Source organism: Heloderma suspectum, chromosome 6, assembly GCF_057233095.1.
Source record: "Heloderma suspectum isolate Gila_16-S chromosome 6, 16-S_ref, whole genome shotgun sequence".
Classification (NCBI taxonomy): domain Eukaryota; kingdom Metazoa; phylum Chordata; class Lepidosauria; order Squamata; family Helodermatidae; genus Heloderma; species Heloderma suspectum.
Window position 1 is genome coordinate 119,409,775 of NC_139463.1, and position 23,532 is coordinate 119,433,306.

A 23,532-nucleotide genomic window follows, 5' to 3' on the forward strand; every position below is an offset into this window, starting at 1 on the left:
AGTAACATTTGCATGATGCCACAAATCCTAGCATATAAGGCAATCAAAGTCTGAAACTAAAGAGTAGGAAAGGCTTGCTGACTTCAACTGACAACAGTGAAGCTACACGTCCTCCCTACGTCTGCTCATAATGTCATCATTTTCAATTAGTTCCTCTTTGGTTTCATGGGAAACCAGTGTAGCACAGAACATGAAATATCCAAAGAGCACTATATGAATGTGTTTATAGGGATGTTGGAGGAATCCAGCTTGGGGCTCTGTAAAGGAAGGCCAGATCTCTAGGCTCAATCATCCCCCCTTGATGCACAGCCCTCCTGTCACTCCAGACCAGCTCAGCTTGGCCTGCAAGCACACCCAACCCCCTCCCTTCCCTGAGGAGGAGACAGTAGCTCCTGAATTTAGCACTGACCCAGAAAAGAAATAGCAGCAGCAATGATTCTGAGGTAGATGTTTATTCATGCATAAGGAGTAAGGGAATGAAAAGAGAGGCAAGGAAAAGTACAATTTAGAATTTCCCCAAATATCAACCCCCCATTTGGAAACCCAACACAGACTAAAACAAAAAAAAGCCTACTTAACCCTAGTCTACTCACACCTCTGAGTAGGATCCTTAGTTAATGCCAGTGCCCCAACACCTTCCACCTGGACCAGATGGAAACCAATAGACAAAGAAGAGTGGCTATAGGGCTCTATTTATCCCATCCCAAACCCAGTCCTTCACCCTTTCATCCCCCCTCCCTCCCCTCAGGGAGGATGAGCTGGACTTTTTCACACCTCCCCAGCTGTGCTGGCCTCTTGGCAGGCTAAGTTGTTTTACAGCCTTGAGCTCCTGATAAGGTCTCTGCCCTGGTGCCTTCGATCCTAGTATGCCCACATCTCTTCCTCCCTGCAGGTGTCTGGCTTGTAAATCTGGCCAGATGCCACGCTCTTTCCTAATTCCTACCCTAAAACACTAAAACACCATCTGAAACTATGCAAGGTAAAATCAACTATTTCCCACCACCACTTTGGTCCTATAAGGCCTTCTCCTTGACAGGCTTGAGCTTGACAATTTGTTGCCAGCTCGCCCCCCCCCCCATGCCAGCTCATGGACCCCCGAGCTTGCCCATCTCGGCATGTTCCCAGCTTGTATGCGAGCTGTGATTTTGCACAAAATTGTGGGAAAGCCTTTAGGGAAATCGGCATTTTGCGTAAAAGGACGACCATACATCGCACAATTTACCTGATACTGCAGACGTAAATGGTCTAATTAAACATTTACGCCTGCAATTTTGCAAGAATCATGCTATTTATAGCTGCCATTTTATGCAAAATGGCAATTTCCATAAAGGCTTACCTGCGATTTTGTGTAAAATGGCGGCTCACGGGAAAGTGGGACACCACATGGCGCTCACCAGGCACTCACAGACCATCTGGCGGCTTGCCACGTACACCTGTCAGGGTTGGGCAAGTGGTGGGGGTTTGGCAAACGATGCACGAGGTGGGCACGGGGCAGTTCACCCATCTCTAATTATGACTCTTACGGCAATGGCTCAACTGTGTATGGAATCAGATTTGAAAAGAGACTTGTGCATTGCATTTTTACTTTACATCATAGGCTTCACATGCAGAAAGGTAAGCACATTGGTTCAACTGGCATCTTGATCTTCTGGAATTGCAATCATTCAAAAAGAACTTATCCAGAAAAAAAATGTGCCATCAGAAAATACACAGAAACCCATTGGATTGCTTACACTTGGGGGAGGAGGGTATAGTAGGGATTCTTCTTTCCCTCCCCTCATCATTTTTTAAAATTGCTTTTCTAACTAATTTGATAAAATTACATATTACTCATTATAAACATGCAAACAATCAGTAATAACCAATCACTGGGTGAATTGCGTACAAATGACCAATGATGTTTTACACTCATTTAGTGGTTCCAGTGTACATGCAAAAGTTAGGTGTCTCAGGACACTAGCCAAGGATTTTTTGTCAAGGATGCCATTATTGTAATGGATAGTGTGATCCGCCAGGATGCTCAGAAGGGCTGAATTACCTCAGTTTCTGTATCCTCTACATGTGACTTGTATTTAATGAAGGCAGAACACACCACCAAGTCATTTGCCTAACACCATCAGTGCTGCAAATGCACCATTTTAGCATAGGCAGAAACCTCATGTGGTAGCCGTAGTTGACATGAAGAGCATCAAGCCCACATCGGGGTTGGACTCGATGGTCTTGTAGGCCCCTCCCAACCCTACTATTCTATGACTATTCCATGAACTCCTCCCAGCATCCACCCATAATGTCATCATGCTCAATTCCGCTGGACTCTGCAGAGACGTTAACTTATAGCAGGGTTGGGATCACTTTTTTGGGGTTGAGGGATCCGTTCACTCATTGGGGGGGAAAGGGGGGAGTTGATTGTGGTCTGTGAGACAAAGCCAGTGGTTGGCAGCACCACAGCCAGAGAGAGGCGTGTCACCCCTCTTCTTTTTCCCATCACCTCCTTTTCTTTCTTTCCCTCTCCCACCGCACTCCACATTTCTCTCTCTCCATCTCCCTTCCTTACCAGCATGCTGCCATGGAAGGGACAGGAGGCTGTTCCCAAAGGCCCTCCCCGCTGCAGAGGGGCCCATGAAATTAGGCTGTGGGCTATAGGCCACATGAGGCCTTATAACCATGGGTTGCTCATCCCTGCCTTATATGCATCATGTATGGAACCATCAGCACATTTATCCAGCTGGAAGCTGAATGAACTGCAAGCTGCCTGTTTAGCTGTTGTGGCAGAAAAGGGAGATTTACAGCTTAGCAAAAGACATGCGAGATGGCCATGAAGTTTCCACCTGCATGCCTAGAAATGGTCCTCTGGATGTGATTAAATAAAACAAGACAAGAACATCATAAAAGGGGAAAGCGATGCTATCAGGATCAGTCCTCATCATATCAAGGTAGGGCTGGGAAAACTCTCCATCTGTAACCATGTCCAAATAGAGTTCCTGCTTCAGATACAAAAGTATAAATGTTTTTGCCCCAATAGTATTTTCCCCAAAGCATTTGTGGGTGATCATCCACCAACTGCTGCCACTTCAGATATCGCCTCACTGTCCCCTGACCAGGAGAGCGTTCCCAACTTACACAGGGCAGAGAAGGGGACACAGCATTAGTAGAAGGGGCTCTAGTTGCATGGCAAAGATTCCTTGTCTGCTGATGATCACATTGGAACTATAAATCACAGCATCCCTGATGGCATGGATAGGTGATGGTACTTGAATCAATTTCCACCCATGGAGTTTGGTGGTAATTGATAAAATAGAGTCACTTTCCAAGGGGGGATGGTGGTAGATGTAGTCCCAGTAAACTCTTTTGTGGGAAAGGAAACTCCTCAAGGATCTGGGTGACCCTTTGCTACTTATGCAGCCACAAACTCCTCATTCTACCACACAGAGGAACTTGCTTATACAGCTTCCCCTTGGCAAGAGCATGTGACATTGCGACTCCTGCTCCTGAAAACAGATACCCTGATGGAAGGATGCTTGTTCATGCTAACAGTGGGGGGTGATCTCAAGGACCTGCTTCCATGCTTAATATCAGACTGGAAAACAAAAGAAGACCCGAACCTCATTTCCATGCATGAATGTGCAGCTCTGCCAGAGGCCTGCACTTTGAACAAAGGGGTTCCTCTGCTGCCAGATTTTCGGGGCGTGGGGGTGGGGGGGAGATCCACTGATATGACAGCTATAGCAGCACTGGACCCCAGATTATAACCCCATGTAGTCTGGTGGAATATTACTTATGAATAGGGATGGAATCTTACACTGTCGGAGACTAGAAATGTTGCATAAATGGCCCCTCTACAGCCACCAACTATGCAACATGAGCTTCCCGGAAAAGCCTAAGCTGCCACGGTTGCACAAAATGGTGGCTCACTACAAGGGCGAATGGCCCTGCAGCTTCATTGGGTGCTCACCAGGTTGTCCAGAAGCTCACGCAGTGCCCGGTATGGGCAGGCGGTGGCTCAGCGAGTGCCCGGTAAAGCTGGATGCAGGTGAGTCCTGCCATCCCTACAGATGAGATGTTCATAAAAAATGGGCATCTTCAACTCAGAACAATGATTCCACATCTCCTCCCTGCATCTCCCCATAACCTCATCAGGCTCAGTTTCTCTGGCCTCTGCAAGTATAGCAGTGTAGTATTTTTAATATCGAAAAAGGTGTATGTGAATTAAAAGTATTATTTAAAAAGTATAATTAAAACTATAACGATTAGTAGTGTGCCAAAAATGTTGAGCCTGTCATTTTTGGCAATTTGTATGGGTGTGCCTGTCGGGGCTGGGGGTGGGTCAGGGTATGGGCAAAATTAATATCCCAGTAGCTGGGGGGGGGAAGAATTTCAAATAATTTTCTCACTGGGGAAGGGGAGAGGTTCCATTTACTTTTAAAAAGCTCCATCCTCTATTCCAGTGTTGCAGGCATTGTTATAGAGTGTTTTTTAAGCTGGAAATGCTTCCTAGAATGCCCAGGAGACCACGTGATGTTGCACAGTTTCCTGAGTGTACAGGAGTTGCTGCCCAGCTAAAAGCAAAGAGCCCAGCACTGCTGTGAATGGGGCTTTTAGGGCTTCCCCTGGAATGAAACATCTCTGTTGTTGTTTTCTTCCAAGAGTATCTCCTTGGATATGCTACAAAAAATCAGCACAAACACTCTTCCATCTTCTACATATTTCTGCATTCACGTGTACAACAAAGACAACTATAGGGGTTAATTTTAACTGTGTAATTCAGTCACAGCTAAAGGAGATTCAAAAACTTAGGTCCCGTTTCAGACAGGTTCCTAAACTCTGGCCCACAGAGAAATACCTGGCTCAGGGTTTTCCTCCCGCTTTTTGGATTGAACACCACATCTCAGTTATAAACAAAGGAGCACAGACAGGTTACATTTTACAGCATTTACTGACAAAAAGCAAACATATCCAAGATAATTGTGGAAATAAGATGGTACTGTACTGCTAGATAACAGAAGATAGAGCACACAGTGAAAACTTGACATACGAGATTACAGAAATACCATGTATACATTACTAGTTACAGTATTTTGCTAGCAGAGGTCAGTGAGAACATCTAATATCTTCCTTTGACTTATATAGTTTGACACTAGGACATGATGTTTGATGTGATTGGATACTACACCTTTTACTCCTACCTCTTCCCATCTGCCCACACCTTCCCTTCATATCATATTTATCACCCCCTTCACCTAGTGACCTCTCTCCACTGACTCCCCCTACACACCAACTTTGCTCAATGAAGGCGAAGGGATTGCACTCTTGCTATATTTATATACTCCGGACTTAACCACAAGAGGGTCACATCCCTGATGTACTCAGTAGGTTCCTCTGTTTAGGACTGGGGTGCAGAACCTCAGGCCTGGGGGCAAAATCTAGGCCTCTGGGTTCCCCAGATGGCCATGCCCACTTCCCCTGGCCCCATCCCCTTTTCCTAACCACTGACTGTTTGGTCATTTCCTGGATTTTATTTTAATTTTTTTGCAGTTTTTTCCCATTCTAGAAGGTTGAAATGCTTCTCCCAGAAGGCCAATAACTGGCAGTAAGAATTTAAAGATAGAATTCCTGTCCTTCCCTTAGGAATGGGGAATCTCCAGCACTTTGGCTGATTTGGCCCACTAGACTAATCCATTTGGTGCATGGGGCCTTGGCATAACCCCCCTCCCCTGCTCCATCAGGGCTAACAGAGAGAGGTATCCCTGCTGTTATCTTCAAGGATTGAAGGGAGATAATAGTGGGGATCCCTCTGTGCAGCATGTCCCCTCCCATACAGCCTCATGGGGCCCATGGGAGGGATGGCTGTGGGGGTCATCCGGCTCCTCAACCAAGCCAAGTGCCCCATTCCTGCCTTACTGCAACCTGTTGTCTTGCTAAGCTACTGCAGACATTGATTAGCAGGCTTTTCATAACTTTATATGCCTTAAATGCCTTATATTTCTATTTCTGTACTAAACTCATTCTATGCTACATGGGGTGGGGGGGGGATATATTTATCTAATACATCAATTTCACCGACGATAACACTCATGCACTAGGAAACATGAATTCAAATGCACACATACCACATTCTCCCATCAGACTTAGGTCAGTTTCTGGTGAAACTGATTTGTTTACCTTAAGAATTCAACTGCTTTGTGAATTTGAATGCAGGGTGCTCAGAAACCTGGCAATCTCCTGCTTGCTCTCACCCACTCCAGATAAAGCAGGATGATGCAGTCATGGATGTGGGTTAGGATTCATCCTTGCATTCGAAACATGGGAAGCTAAGGAGAAAAACCTTCAACCTGACTAAGTTTGAAGTTTGGGACCTTACGTTTCTTAAAAATGATGATCACCAATCCTAAAAATGGAATTGCATTTTGTAAATATATTCATAGAATCATAGAATAGTAGTGTTGGAAGGGGCCTACAAGGCCATCAAGTTCAACTCCCTGCTCAATGCAGGAATCCAAGTCAGAGCATCCCTGACAGATGCTTGTCCAGCCTCGTCTTGAATGCCTCCAGTGTGGGAGAGCCCACTACCTCCCCAAGTAATTGATTCCATTTTCGTGTTGCTCTAACAGTCAGGAAGTTTTTCCTGATGTTCAGCCGGACTCTGGCTTCCTGTAACTTGAGCCCATTATTCCGTGTCCTAACTGTATATTCTGTGGCTTTCTCCAGGATCTCCTGTTACTTTTGCTTTGATTCCAAAGTTGGCCAAAGGACTACCTACTAGGCTGCTGCCTCCCCCAAGCAACATCATCCCTTTCATAAAGGAGTAAAGATCTCGAGGAGAAATTCACATACCAAACCACAGTAACTCTACCCTGAGATTTTCTTCACCATGTCTAGTCGGGTGACTGCACATCTGTACGTGAAGTCCAACATGGCTGTAAATGAGACTAACAGCCTGGATGTAGTATTTCTAGAAAGATTTGTGTCAGATGCAGAATCTCAGATGACTATGCAGATACAAAGATATAGTGTGGTTGCTATTTGGTATGAGGAGTCTGAACAATTGCATAAATAGCAGGATTTGGAGGAATTCCTAGATCTCTAAATGACTAGATCAGGTTGGAATTAGGGCTGTGAATGGACCCCCTGATATGACTCAGAGGCTGCTTTGGGGCTTCCGAGGCAGGCCCAATTCAGCTTAGACTGATTCGGGGGCGAGGGGACTCACTTCGGCTTATGAAGCTGAAGCAGGATTCAGACATCCGAATCCTGCTTCACCCTCAACATGCTGCCCAGCCCTTAGCTCCTTACCTGTGCCCTTGCTCTGTGGGGGGGAGGGGGGGTCACTGGGGAAGCCACTGCTGCCAGTGCCACTAGGGAAGCTGCTGTTGCCACCAGCAGCCATCTTGTTGTTCTGGAGGGGGAACTCAAAGGAGCAGCCTACCAGGGATTCTAAGCGTCAGTTGGTCTCCGTTTGGAGAAATGCGCAGCAAGTCTCTGAACTTAAGGAGTAGGAAGGGAGACTCCCCCCCTTTCCCATGGGGCATCGGGGCACAGCTGTTGTCATAGCGTCAAGTGGGCTGAGCACCTCCTCTCAGTGCCTGCAACCTCTCGCTTGTCTCTGTGCCTGCACCTTGCATCTAGAAGCTCAAGATATCCCTCCCTCTCCATGCAAGGGTCACTGTCGCTCCCAGGAATGTGCCAGGGGGGCTCTCCCTCCAGCTGCACCTCTGAAAAATGAGCGGGTTACTCTCCCACAGAATGTGTCTCTTCCTCAGAATCAGAGCTGCTTTGGGACTCTATGGGTTCAGATCCAACCCTGGCATTCACCACAGAGAGGTGTCCTTCATGTCCACTGATTCAATTTGGAGCTCAGGCTAGGGATGGCGGAGAATTTCTCCCCGAAACTTCGGAGGGCCGAGCGCCAACGTGTTCAGCCCCCCGAACAAGTTTCAGGGAGAAATTCTTCACCCCCCCCACACACACCCCCCCCCAGGACAGGACTTACCTTTGGTGAATGTCCCTCCCGGCGGCGGGTCCGGCCGGTAGTTCGGCGGGTCTTCGTCCGGGGCGGGAGCGGCAGCCGGTCTTTTGACCGGCTGCCACCGCCACCATTCCAATAAAAGAAAAAAAACAACGCCCCTGTGATAGGCTACGTGACGATTAACGTAGCCTATCATGGCTAGATTTGCAAAGTCAGCCATGATAGGCTACGTAAATCGTCACGTACCCTATCACGGGCGACTTAAAAAAAAAAAAAAAAAGCAGGTACGGATAATGGGGGCCCCATAGGGAACCGCCATTCCCGTTCCTTATTTGGTCGCTGTACTCTACGTAAAGATTACGTAGACTAAGGCGAAAATAAGGGCAACGCTATTTGCGTTGCCCTTATTTTCGCCGTAATCTACATAAAGATTTACGTAGACTACAGCGACCAAATAAGGAACGCGAATGGCAGCTCCCTATGGGGGCCGCCATTTGCATACGCGCTTTTTTTTTTTTAAGTCACCCGTGATAGGCTACGTGACGATTTACGTAGCCTATCATGGCTGACTTTGCAGATCTAGCTGTGATAAGCTACGTTAATCGTCACGTAGCCTATCACGGGGGCGTTTTTTTTTTTAACTTTTTAGTTCGCGGGCGGGCGAGGCGAGGCGCCTCCCCCCCAGCCCGAATTTCGGCCGGGTGAGGCGGGAAGCCTCCCCCCCCGGCCTGACCTTCACGGGGGGAGCAGCGAAGCGCCTCCCCCCCACTGCGAAAAGCTTCGAGGACAGGTAAGGGACTTTCATGCACCCCTAGCTCAGGCTTCAGGCCAAAGCAGTGCACAGCCCTAGTAAGCATGTCAAAAGGAAAAGGTAAGGCCAGGTCAGTGGTAAAGGTCTTGATGTCCCACCTCTACCTCTGATGATACACAGAGATGATATGTGAAAAGGAATTGAATGATTGACATGTATTTTATCTTAAGCTGGTAACTCATAAGACTAATCTTACTATCTCCATGCATTGGACACCATGGAATGAATGCATTTAATTGGGCAGTTTGATGCTTTAATTCTTTCTCCTAATGAGCTGCTCCCTGTTGTTCAGCTCAGGCTTGAAAAGAATAATGTAACATTTGGGGGGAAAGATGCAGCCTAACAATCCAGCACTGGAGGCTAAGATGGAAAAGATCTCCACAGCTACCATGTATTTGCCCTTGGTGCTTAGGTAGGCCGGAACAAAGGACAACCAAACACTGCAAAACATCAGCATGCTGAAGGTGATAAACTTGGCTTCATTAAAACTGTCAGGCAACTTCCTGGCAAGGAAAGCCACCAAAAAGCTAATGATGGACAGAAGTCCAATGTAGCCCAGGACAAGATAAAACATGAGGGCAGACCCTGCATTACATTGCACAGTGATTTCCTCCTTCACTGAGTGCATGTCTAAATCTGGGAATGGGGGAGAGGTTCTGAGCCACACAGCACAAATGCCAGCTTGAATGAGGGAGCAAGAAAGGAGAATGAATGTGGCCAGCCTTTGGCCAACCCACTTCCTGATTCCGGACCCTGGCTTGGTGGCCATGAAAGCTACAACCACAGTGATGGTTTTGGCCAAGACACAAGAAACAGCCACTGAGAAAATCAAACCAAAAATTGGTTGTTGGAAAAGGCAGCTCAGTTTCCCGGGCTGTCCAAGGAATAACAGAGAAGAGAGGAAGCAGAGCAGGAGAGAGATGAGGAGAGTGTAGGTGAGGCCCCGGTTGTTGGCTTTGACTATGGGGGTATCTCTGTGCTTAATAAAAGTTTGTAGCACCAAGGCTGACACCAAGGAAAAAGAAAGAGCAACTGAAGCTAAACTTTTCCCCAATGGTTCTTCATAGGACAGGAAGCTTACCACTTTAGGGATGCATTGATCTCGATCCCTATTTGGATATTGATCTTCTGAGCATTCAAAACAGTCATCAGTGTCTGAAAATAGAAAGAAAGAGGGGTCATCACAATGGAAAATTATATCCAAGTTCCACAACTCGCTTAAATATTGGAGTTCCTGCTTCTGCTGACTATTATCTTGTCGTTTCACATTTGGAGCTTTCATTGTAAAAAAGATACCTTGGTATACCAGAGGTATACTTCCCAATCTCTCCTTGTACTGAATTTATCTCTTGAATCTCCCTTACTGAACTTCCTCATCCTACATTCTCCATCTGGTTCCAGAGTCTGAATAATTACTGTGATACGATTTTCCACCTGATTTGGAAGTGCAGAAAAAATTGTCAACACAGTGGAAGATGGTTTCCATTTCTAGGAGCTAGTGGTGAACAACAATTGCTCTTTTCTGTGCCTAGACCTCTGATTGGGCCTCTTGCTTTAAGCAGCCAGGTATACTTCTTGTTTTCTGATTATTTCTCACAGGCAGATAACTGTTTGAGATGGTCTGGTACAACTGGATCGCCCACTATGTACCTTCTGCTAGACTTCAAGGTCTACCACTGAGTATGGGAGGGAGTGTCTGGAATGGACATATAACTATCCATACTGGCTAGTTACCACTGGCTAGTTCTAATGGTTTTGATCTGCATGAGTGTCCAAACTTTCTCAAAGTAACTGGAGGAGGGATGTCAGTGAAATCTGCAATGGAACCAAATGAGTTTGGATGTTTATGAATCTGACCCACGCATTCCGCGACAGACTGGCTTTTCCCCCGTTGAGTGGATTCCACAGACTTGCAGACTGTTTTTCTAACCCTCAGGGATTTTGCACAAATATCATCTTAGAAAAATGTGCAAAAAAACCCCTGGCTGAATATGTGCATTTCCCCAATAGGCAAAAGTGTGAAAATGCACATTTTAGGGGGATTTGCACATTTTGTGGGAAATTTGTGCATTTTTTGCACATGCAAATTTGCACACATTTGGGAAGAAAATCCAATTCTATCAAGGGGTGGATGATGGGATGAAAGGTGCCGGGCAACCTGCAAAATACAGATGAAATGGATTTTATACAATGCATACATCCCTAAACTGGGATATGGCCATAGCATAAGTGGGATTAATATGATCATCATAATATATACGAGTCCCTGAGACACTCCGGGGCAGGGTGGAATCTCAGTGCAGGCTGATCCAGAAAAGGTGCTGCATACCAGGCTGTTATTAGAGTCCATCTGTCGCCATTCTGAGGGGGTTTCTGGCAACTGGAAGTATGTACGCAGTGGAAGATGGTGTCTTCAGTTTCAGTGGGGCTGTGAATCCATTCTCTGTTTCAGTCAGAACTCAAAAGGAGCTATCAAAGGTGCTGAACCCTATCCCTAAAATTGGTTTGCCAGCTTGGCTAGCTCCTTTATAGCTGTGGCATGTTATGTCCTAAACCCATAATGCATTCATAGCCCCACATAAGTCAGAGCCACCAGGTTCCACTGGATGTAAGACTTATAATCTTGCTCTGTTGTTTCTTCCTACAATTATTGCCCTGCAGTGTTTTGCTTTTTTGATGTACTAGTTTGTTCCTGTTTAAATTTTAGCCTTCACGAGTGTTCATTGTTTCTGAATACTAATGAAAACTGTTGCCTCTTGGCAACACACACACTGGCAGCTCCTTCTTCCAAAATTGTTTTATGTTATTAACCCTATTTACTGGAATATTTGGTGCATCACATCACCTACCTGTTTGTTTTGAAATCTTCCCATCTGGACATGGATGACAATCATAGCAACAAAACTTCTCCCCTTCCTTTTTTCTCTTCTGATAACCAGGTTTGCAGGAGTCACTACAGACAGAAAGGGGCAGGACCTATCCATAAATAAATATGAGGAATGTTTCAGGACAGTGTCATTTATAAGAATGAGATCCTTCGACATCTGGCTGACACTTCTGTATATAGGGTATGTACAGACAATCCTACTGCTGACATTGCCAGGTATATAAATAGCATCCTGGTGGAGGGTTTAAGCACAAAGTACATGAACTGACTTTTTTGAGAAAACAGAACACTTTCAAACTGGATAAACTGTAGTTTGACATTTAATCATGTCAAATAACTTGCAAGGGAGCATAAAAGAACACTTTTTTATGGACAATGCCATGATCTCTTTCAGAAGAACTAGAAATATTAGAAACAACATGCTGGTGAGAAGCGAATGCAGGGAACATATTGAAAGTCCATCCAATCTTGTAGCAGGTGCAAACATGCCCAGGGGACATCACCCATGTGGACACTGCAGCTATTGTAGATAAACATCCAAAGTTACTGTATTTGTACATCTGTCTAAACAAAAATACATACACTTTAAAGCAGCTCATCCCTTGCCACAGCAACATGAGTTTCATGAACTGAAACTCAATCCAGACAAGACGGAGGTACTGATAGTGGGTGGTTCGTCTGCCCGGCTAGGTGATATTCAACTTGTTCTGGAGGGGGTTGCACTCCCACTAAAGGATCAGGTTCATAGTTTGGGGGTGCTCTTGGACCCGGAACTGTCACTTAAGGCACAGGTGAACTCAGTGGCACAGAATTCAATGGCCTGGATGGAGCACTTTTTTTCACCTTAGGCAGGTATACCAATTATGACCTTATCTGGACAGAGATAGCCTAGCTACAGTTCTCCATGCTCTGATAACCTCTCGTCTGGATGACTGCAATCCATTATATTTGGGGCTGCCTTTGAAAATGGTCCGAAAACTTCAATATAGTCCAAAACAGGACAGCAAGATTGTTAACAGGGACTGGCCAATGAGATCACATTACACCAGGAGTTTTCCAGCTGCACTGGCTGCCAGTCCATTTCCGGGCCTGTTTCAAAATGCTGCTATTAACATTCAAAGCCCTTAACAGCTTGGGGCCAGGTTATCCAAAGGATTGCCTCCCCCCCCCAGATGTGCCTGCCTGGACCCTAAGATCATCTTCTGGGGTCCCTCTCTGTTAACCCCTGCCAAAGGAAATGAGGCAGGTGACTACCAGCCTTTTCCACTGTGGCACCCCAACTGTGAAGTGAGCTCCCTAGAGAGGTTCGCCTGGCACCTACATTATATTCCTTTCTGCGCCAGGTGAAGACCTTTTTATTCTCGCAGTATTTTAGCACCCAGCCGGTGACTCTGCAAAGTTGCCATGGAGTGTAACTGGCCGGATTAGGATTTCGGGGGGAGGTGCGGAGCGTCTCCCCCCCACCGCAAATCACCCTGTCGAAAAGGTAAGTGACTTTCGTTTATCCCTAGCAGTTCCTCAGAATCCTCATGGAGTGGAGCTGCTCCGGAGGATTCCGGGGGGGAACAGATCATCTCCCCCCAGGCAGATTCCCTGCTGGAACAGATGGTGGGGAATCTGTTCCATTCATTCGTAGGGATGTACAAAACACTTACCTGGTTTCATCCAGGGACATCCACGGTGGGGGGGAGGTGCTCTGTCCTTCCCCCCTGAAATCCTCGATGGGGGGGAGGCAATCCATTCCTCCCCCCCGGAATCCTGCCTGGCTGGCACTGCTCCGCGGCCAGGCCACGGAGCCGCCGGCTGGGCCAACCCGCAGCGGGGCCTCCAGCCGCTGCTGCAGACGCAAATCGCGTCCTGAGTAGGGGATGCCATTTGTGTCCCTATGGTAGCCCGTGACAGGCTACATAAATATTTACGTAGCCTATCATGGCTAAAGCAGGGACGCAGATGGCATCCCCCACGCCATTTGCGTTCCCGTTTTATCTGTGATAGGCCACGTAAACATTTATGTAGCCTATGTCGGCTAAAACGGGAACGCAAATGGTGTCCCCTATGTCCCTAAAGCAGGGACGCAAATGGCATCCCCTCCGCCATTTGCATCCGCAGCAGCCCGGCAGCAGCTGGAGCCATCGCCACCACTACCGCCGGAGCTGCAGCCGCAGCTGCAGCCAGGTAGGCTCCATTTTGCGGGGCTTTCGCAGGTTGGTGGGGCGGGTTGCTCCTTTCTGCCATGGATTCCAGGGGGCCGAATTCACTGGAATTCACCCCCTCCCCTGGGATCCCTGGCAGAATTCTCTAACATCCCTAATCTGTACATCCCTAATTCCTGACTGACTGGAATAGGAAAACTGTGCATTGCAGAATGGAGAAGGCTGCATTCTGTGAATGAGTCCAGACGCTTTAGTGGTATCCTGACCAATTGGAGGGAGTTTCATAGGTAGTTGCTTCTGGCTGTTGCTGCTCCTGCCTCTGTTTCCCCAGTCCTGAAATACTCCCACCATCCGATGCACACACACAGAAAAAACACATGCACACACAGGAAACTGGCTAATATTTATGAATGGAGAAAGTAAACTAATGTGTTATTCTGAAATGGCACACTTGGATGATTTTGAATGAAGGAACCAGAGGCTTCTTTTTATGACTGGTGAAAGTGAAGTAATGTGCTATTTTGAAGGGGAAAAACTAGGGGTGCACGAAAGTCACTTACCTGGTCTCACAGCTTGCTTCGTGGTGGGGGGGAGGTGCTTCGCTGCTCCCCCCGAAGTTCCGGCCCGGGGGGGGAGGCTTCCCTCCTCGCCCGGCCGAAATTCAGGCCGGGGAGGAGGCTTCCCGCCTCGCCCGGCCGAAATTCAGGCCAGGAAGGATGTGCCTCGCCTCGCCCGGCCGCGAAATAAAAAGTTTTTTTAAAAAAACGCCCCCGTGATAGGCTATGTGACGATTTACGTAGCCTATCACAGCTAGATCTGCAAAGTCAGCCATGATAGGCTACGTCAATCGTCACGTAGCCTATCACAGGTGACTTAAAAAAAAAGAAAAAAGCACGTACGCAAATGGCGGACCCCATAGGGAGCCGCCATTCGCGTTCCTTATTTGGTCGCTGTAGTCTACGTAAATCTTTACGTAGACTACGGCGAAAATAAGGGCAACACAAATAGCGTAATCTACGTCTACATAATCCTGAGACTATTCTCTCTTTCATGGATTCTTACCCGCTTTTGTACTTCACTTTCACCTCATTCCCCAAAACTAAATCATGGATGGCCAAGAATGAATCATGAACCTATCTATTACAATGAATTCAGGTATTTGCAATGTTTATGCTGCAGCTCCCTTAGTTTTGGGGATGTGATAGGTCTGTGGCTATGGCCTCATTACATAGCCTAGTCACCCCTGAGAGGGTCAGTTCAGTCATGCAAGCATATTTATGACTTCTGTCTCATAATGATGTCCCACCATAGGGATGTATGAGGATTTCATTTGTGGGTGAAGTCTCAATGGATTTTACCGGTTCAGTCCTGGCAAATTTCATTCTGTTTCCTCGTGCTAGCATTTACTCGATCCATATTGAGTCGATCCAATATGCAGATTTTGGATCTTGTTTTAATGGTGATGGAAATCAGTGGAAATGGGATCACTTTTTTAATTTGGGTTTTTAAATTTGTACTAACAGGGAGTGAACTATCTATCTATCATCATCACCATCTGTCTATCTATCTATCTGTCTATCTGTCTATCTGTCTGTCTGTCTATCTATCTATCTATCCATCCATCCATCCATCCATCCATCCATCTATCATCTATATCTTGCAGAGGTCCACCTATGTACTATATATTCCGATTGTAAGCTTCCTTGACTTTTTCATCCTCTCCACAAATACTTCGTTTAGACCAGCAGAGCCATATTCTGTACTTGTCAAATAACTTGTCAGTTTCATCCACTGCTGTGACCCTCCCCACTTCAATGCTGTAGAATCCACACCTGATTATAGCCCCTATGCCAAACAATCATGTCCTCATTAATGATGAATACTTTCCCTTCCAGAGCACTGGGATCTACCCATCCAATTTTCACTTTAAGGAATGACTTGTTTGGGAATATAACCAAGTTTATTATATCAAATCCACCGTCCATTTCCTTGTTATCATTCAAAGACACTATTTCTCCAGCAGAGTTGTTAAATGAACTGCCTTGAAGAAATGGATGGAGCTAGTTCAAAGAGAAAAAAAAATAAATGAGAGAATAAAATCTTGTGGAGTGCTTGACATGAAAAATCAGACCTTAACCTGCTAATATGGGGTTGTATCCAGACTTAGATGCAGTTAAAGTAGGCCTTCTAAAACCAATGGGACAAGTTGGGCAGGACTAACTCCTCCAATTGGTTTCACCAAGTCTCCTTTAATCATGACGATTGCTGGATTCCACCCATTGTTTTATGCAGATTTATCTAACAAACTTCCAGTCTGAAACATGGTTTTCAGTGACAGACTGACAAAAAAAGACTGTTTCTTAGTTTTGCAGGCTTCATAGACAAAGAAATGTGGGCCCATAATGAATAATGCATGTGACCTCACTCACTAATAATTTGGGGAACATAAAGTTAGACACTCTCTAACTTTGGGCTAATCTGTTAATGGGAATGATGAGATTTCACTGTGGAGGTGTCACCTGCCAAGGCTGCAGATCCTGAAGTTCACTTTGTTTGCCACCCGCCATTTTTCTGCGATTCGATCTAGATGAGTACAAGGCATGTAAAGCATGTGCCACAGCATAGACAGCATTATAAATGCTGTAGCTGTGGCCGGTCATGCGCATTTCAAAAGAATGTCCATGAAGGCTCTCCAGCCGCTCCTCCCCAGTACATCTTCCAGAGACCTTGTATGGCACCCTGGGATCTGGGAAAGAGCAGCCAAATGCTTGCTCCAATAATTCTTCAAGAAAATCATCTGCTTTTTTCCAATCAGGTTTTATGGACTGTAGATATTTCTGGAACCCAACAGGTTCATTTGAGTGAACTGAGAAGTAAATGGCACCATGGAACACTTGCAAATCTGAGTCCCGGCTTATGCCTCCTAGTATAAAATCAATCCGGGCTGTTACAATCCACACCTTTCCAACAAACGTATTTTCCTTGTGTTCAGGAACTCCTTTACCATATATAAAGTGCCACAGATGCATAAATGTATACGTTTCACCATAGATTATAAATATTTTGGATTTCCTAAAATTGATAAATTCATACAGATTATAGGCCCTCATATTTGATACTTTTGCAGAATGAAAATGGTCATGGCTGGGGATTCTTTCTGTGAAGTCAGAACAGATTCCTTTCTGAGAAAGCAATGGTTCCAAGGCCTGCAAGAAATGTTCTCCACTATCATTGTCTACCACAAAGAGCCCAACCCACGTCCATCCAAAATGCTTAAGCAGGCTGATCATTCCCATATATTGATGGGCTTCATTTGGAGCCATGCGATAAAAGGAAGGGAGCTGCATCATCTCATACTCTGTTGGGGTCATTGAACCATATGTGAGCTGAAATAAGAACCACAACAACAACAGCAACAACAGCAACACTATTGTGAAGTGTATGTATGTGAGCGAAATGCTAAATTCAATAAATCATCAGATAACCTTTCTGTAACACACACAGGGAGCGATAAGTTATGAATCTATCCACAGTAATTGTTCCCATATTAAAAAAGAGATTTCTTTTATTTATTTAATTTTAGGACATTTATATGCATGCTTTTCACCCTTAATGGCATATAAACAATGAAAGTGTAGTTTCCTGACTCTGCTACCCAGAAAGATGGTTCAGCAAACTGGCAGTTGTGAGGGGTGTGGCAATTCCACATGCACAATATGTACATAGTAAAGGTTTGTATATATATACGGTGGCTGGTATGTATCTGGAATGATTGACAGGTGAGTGTGAGGCGGGGTTTGGCAGAGTGTGGGCAGGAATGGAAGAAAGGGGGAGTGGCTGAGTGAGAGTGGAATGCAGTGTGATCGGATGAGCGCTTCTGCAGAAAAAGGTGGGGTGAGTGCTTCCAGGGAGTCAGATAAGTCTGGGAGAAAGATAGATTGGGAACAGCTAGATAAGTCTGAGATGAGATTGGGAGAGAGGAGTGAGAACATCTAGTGAGATAGTCTGTGGGTTAGAGAGTGTGTTCGACAGTGTGAGAGAGGGTGTGAGAGGTTTTGAACACAGAAGTAAAAGCCAGAGTTATATTGTGCAATTTATAGTGTTGCGTTATTTTAAACGTCATTCCTGATATCCTTTCCTCATCCCAACCCAGTTCCTATTTCCTATCCTGTTGTAAACCTCCTTTGTTTTCAGTTATTATATTGTGCAATTTATAGTGTTGCGTTATTTTAATCATCATTCCTGATATGCTTTCCTCATCCCAACCCAGTTCCTATTTCCAATCCTGTTGTAAACCTCCTTTGTTTTCAGTTTTAAATGACAGTTTCCATTTTATTTATTAAGAAGGGTTTCATGGAATAGCCCCCACATGCTGGGTGCTTGGTCTGTGCTACAAAAAAGAAAGAAAGCAGCTCAAAAAAGGTTACTGGTGGCAGCAATTGAGAGAGTGGTGAAGCATCACAATACACAAACAGAGGGTTGTGGGTGAGAGCCTAAAGGTGGCAGTGTGAGGAGAGACACTGACCAAAGCACCTGACCTGGTGACTAGAAGTAGGACCATGAGGTGGTCAAAAAGGTGTCAGGTCCTCACAAGGGGCAATTGTCCTTCAGAGTCCTATCTCTTTTCTGTCCACCTTTCCTGCTACCACAACTACTCCATCGCTAGCCTGTAAAGGTGTTGATTGATCCCCATGCAATGTTCTTACCTGTGGAATCTTGTAGATACTTAATATTTTTGCCATGTACAGTGAAGTATCAAAGCCAAGTGCCCCAATGACAGCTATTAGTTTTTTGTGGGTATCACATTCATAGTTGGGGACAAATTGATATGATTTGAAGAGGAGCTCCAGGGTGGTGCGATAGGTCATCTGTGCATCATTGTAACTGTCATAGATGTGGAATCCAAGCATGACATTCAGTAAGACCTTAGGATTCTTGTTGATCTCATTGACAGCAAAACCCAAGGACAAAGTGTGCTGGTAGAACTTCGTTACCACTCTGAAAATAAAGATAAACAGTCCTTCACTGGAACATTCTACAACACACAAAGTTGTATCACAGTCTTGGCCTGTTCTGCTCCATTTCAGTTGCATGATTTTAAGAATAGCCTTCTATTTCTTACTCTGAAATAATACTAGGGATGTAAGAACTCACCGTAGCTCGTTTCTCTGGGTGCTTGTCGAAGCGGCACCCACACTCACCCCCTTGCTCACCCCCCCCACCCCCACGCTCAAGCCACCCACAAGCTCAGCGAGTTCCCCGGGCTCACAGCAATCCCGTTCGGTGAGCGCCCACCATTTTTGCGCCTTTGATTGCTATGTAAAACAGGAAGTTAAAAAATGTGCATATTTAAATATGCGCAATCTGGAGCTGGAAAAGCTAAATACATGCAATATCAGAGGTATAATCCCTCTAATATTGCACTTATTTAGCTTCCCCAGCTCAACTTCTTGTTTTACGCAGCAATCAAAGGCGCGAAAATGGCGAGCGCTCACCGAACAGGATTGTGGTGAGTCCTAGAGAGCGTGAGCGGGCATGAGCGGGCGCAAGCGGGGGGTGAGAAAGGACAGCGTCTCAGTGGGCACAGTCTGGAGGTCGCTGGCAGGGGGAGCCCGACGAGTTCCCAGACCAAGTCGGTGCCCGTGACATTCCTAAATAATATATAGCTCTCTTTCTTAAGTGTAAATCCATTTCCTCATACGTTACTCCAACACCTCACTGTATCTCTCTGCCCCCACACCTGCTGCTTGAGGCAGCTGTCATACTCTACCTTATGGTAGGGCCTGCTCTAACCAAGGAATAACCGTTTTACTAGATCATCATCACTATAATGCAGTTGGGAAAAGGGATGCTGGAGAAATTCGAGACGGACTAAAATGAGCTAGGATTTCTAAGAATCCGACCTGTGGAATCTGCTGTGGAGTGACCCCCTCAGGCTGCGCAGAGTCCGTGGACAATCAGCTGATTTTTTTTTTTTACTTTCTTGAAATTTACACATATATATTTATAGGAAAATATGCACGTTTCTGCTGAAGAGAAGTTGAATGGAATGGGGGACAATACGCTAAATGTTATGCACCAAGTTAAATTTAAATTATGTAAATATTTACGTAATTATTTGCGTATTTTTCTGCATGACGGAAAAAATATTCACATCTCTCTGTGGGTGGATAATGGAACAAAAGGTGCCTGACAATCCATGGGACACAGGCAGAGTGGATTGTACACACTCTGTACATTCCCAGCCCTAGCCTGCTGTACCATGGACCTGGGTGAGGCACACTTCCCCCTCTTCCCTCATCCAGGTTTCTGTGAAAGATGCCACATCAGCAGATTTTACATAGTCTGTGCATCCCTAGTTCCAGCACAGAGTTCTGATGCATTTCCTGAAATCATTTCCCCCTTTCTGGTATTCTTGAAAGTGCATCTGTTTCATAAATCTCCTACATACGTGTATTTACTGTCAGGGTAGGGAATTTGTGGAGATCCAGGTATCGTTGGGCTATAACTTCCTACATTTTAGACCACTGGCTATGCTGGCTGGGGCTGATGGGAATTGGATTGTAACAATATCTGGAGAGACACAGAAACTCCTCCAACCATGCTTCACTATCTGTGCAGCAAATCCATGTAGCATTGCAGATGGTCACATAAAATAATGCTGGTGCCCTTGTTCCAGTTTTCCTTCAACCATAAAACCAGGTGACTAGATGATAGATAGATAGATAGATAGATAGATAGATAGATAGATAGATAGATAGATGTCAATATTAAGAACACATTAAGAGGGCAACATGCAGTTTTGAGCAAAAAAGGATTATGAGAACACCATGAAAAAAGAGAGAAAGCAGTGCAGAAAATCTAATTTGAAGCCAAGCTATACAAACATGAGCTTGCATCTTGCCTACAGTGCACTAGAAGAGATTAGAATGAGAGATAAAAGTGCCATGAAGAGGGAAGGGCAGGAGAGAGGATATAGAGGATATAGAGAGTCATCCGAGAGAGGAAAAAGGGTGCAGAAGTTAACCTAGTGAGAAAAAGGTGTGGATTTGTGACACAACCAAAAAGAGAAGGATGGCTGAATCAAGGAAAAGTCATACTAAGTACCACGTTCTATAACCTAAATCTATTGTGGGAGATTTACATTAAACATAAATGTATGTTTAATCTAGATAAATGTATGCTGAGAAATTAGTGACTCTCATTCTGTACTTCAATTATGTCCCAGGGAATTCTGTTCTGTTTCCAGGTCACTGACATGCATTTAAAAAAGCAAAAATAACACACAACGATAATACTCAGCAAATCTGCTACCAACTGGAACATCACAGCATTTGGCAATAACATTTATCACTTGGAGAAACAATTAGAGCCTGCAATAAAATATTGCAATGTATCCTCACCTAGCAGGAGTGTTCCAGTTCAGTCAGTCAGCTGTGCCTTCCTCAAGGATACTATAAGCTGTAAGAATCTCAGGCAGGGCATTCCAATCCACCCCCACCCCTCCGGCTTTCCATTTTTCTTTTCCATGATATCTGACATTCCATGCCAAGTGAACATACACAGTCCTTGTTGGGCTTTGGTGTGCCCCCCCTTAGAATTTGTGTTTTTAAGATTATGTGCACTTCTGGAAACCTTGGTGTTCTCCCTAGCATGCTGTTTCCTCCCTTCTTTTTCTGAGTAACACAATTTTGGCTCCTTTTCTGTCAGTATACTTCTCTGTTAAAGAGAATTTTTATTATTATTAAAGGGGGAATTTTATTAAATGGGTCAAATTAATATATACAAATCCTACTGCCAATGTGCATGTAAATGGATCTCGTTCAGATAATTCGAATCTACAGAGAAGCATCCATTAGGGTTGTCTGCTACCTCCTCTCCTTTTTGAATTATCAGTAGAACCTCTTGCTGAAATTATCTGGACCTGGGCAAAATTGAAGGGAATGAAATTTGGAAAAGAAGAGTGTAAAATTAATTTATATGATGATATTGCATTGTTATTACAGGATCCTGCAAGGGTGTTTGAGGAGCTTTTAGATTGGCTTTAAAACATTGGCCAAGTACTGGAGTATAACATCAATTTATATAAATCAGAATAGATAGGTATTAATTTAGAAAAGAGAGTGAAGGGCAATCTAGCTAAAATATATTCAATCCCATGGGGAGATTCCTGTATCATATATCTCAGTATATGGATTACACCTAACTTGGAAGACCTCTTTGGTTATAATCATAATAACTTGTTAAAAGACATTAATATCGATCTTGAAAAATTGTCATGGAGCAAGATGTCTTGAGTTGGGAAAATATCAACAGTTAACATGATTGCACTGTCAAGAATTTCAACCAGTCCCAGGTCATTATCCAGTAGTGACATCTATACTGAGGACTAATTTAAGACAGTGTGTGTGTTTTCCTCCATGCCATTATCAATACTGTTGCCTTTTTTCCTCATTTTTCCCCATTTCATGATCTTTTGAAACTTCTACAAGAGGTGACTGTTCCTATAGGTCTTCCTTGCACTGAATATTTCCACTGAATTCTGTTTACATTGCAAATGATCACAGTACATACAAGTTACATGCATCCAAATAAGGTACAAAGAAAGAAAACACTCCCCAAATACATATACACCTCCCCCCAACACACATAGGAAGAAGAAGTCATATATAAGCAAGGTAGAATAGATACGCATGTTAACCATTGAGGATGAATGTGCCTAGAACAATATCTATATTTCTTAAGCATTATGTTCTATTTTCAGTACTTAGGAATTCTAATCTGGCCAAATTCACATGATGTAGGGAGGATAAAATAAGAATTCCTTACATTCTAAATTCAGAGAACTGCTGCCAAGGAAGTTCCTTAAATGAAAATGCTGGGGAATAGGAACTGATCTGAGAAGCCATCCCACCAATAAGGAAATTCCCTGACTGATATGACTCATATGGAACAGGGGCAGGTTCCATTGTGGGACATTTCTTTGTATCTACTTCACACACCCAATGGAGAAGCAAAAGCAACAGCAGTAACACTGACAGCCCAGCATTCAAGCGGCAAAGCTTCTCTCTAGATGCAACGCCCCCTGCATTCATCTACAGCCTATGCTTGGTATCTGGAGGCTGCCTGGGCCAGCACCTGAATTTGCTGATATAATTCCTAGAGGAAGACTTCTCCAACTTCTCTAGAACAGCAACATGACTACAAATGTATGTCTTACAAAGCCCACACAGATTAGCAAAACACTAATAGAATCTGGCCTAAGAAGTGAAAGAGAAACAACTGTCGGAGATCCAAGAGATGGAGACCTGCCTGCCTCTTGCCCTGAATGGCACAAAGGGAGGAGCTTATGTAACCACTTCCCTCCTTGCTTCATTATTTTTTTTGACCTTCTGAAAATCCACTGCACCATAATCCGGGGGGTGGGGGACAAATTATACTGATTTGGATAATGACAGGGAAGTTTTTTTTTTTTTTCTTGGCTCTGAATGGCAACATAGAAAATATAGAACACAAACGTGTTTTTCAGGTCAGACAACATGGCTTCTTCAATATTTAGTGGGATGAGGAGCAGATGGGTTCCAAAGAGTGAGTCAATGCCAGCAGAAATTTCTGGCTAGAAGATTAAGTCATCACTTTGCCTCGTTTAGTGCTCCATGCTGAAAAGAATGCCACATCCCGGCTCCAATTTTCGGAGTTAGGTGCCAAAGTTTATCAG

At 44.7% G+C, this 23,532-nt stretch overlaps 1 protein-coding gene across 1 annotated transcript; it reads right to left on the reverse strand.

The window, feature by feature from the left end:
• Positions 1-9,027: 9,027 nt before the first annotated feature.
• On the reverse strand, positions 9,028-22,909 carry LOC146342878 (vomeronasal type-2 receptor 26-like). Its single transcript, XM_084808055.1, has 6 exons — positions 22,644-22,909; positions 18,521-18,812; positions 16,334-17,200; positions 15,647-15,874; positions 11,624-11,750; positions 9,028-9,929 (listed from the first exon to the last, which is right to left on the reverse strand). Exons 1-6 carry the CDS (start codon positions 22,907-22,909, stop codon positions 9,028-9,030), a joined length of 2,682 nt encoding a protein of 893 aa, XP_084664181.1.
• Between the last annotated feature and the right edge of the window lie 623 nt (positions 22,910-23,532).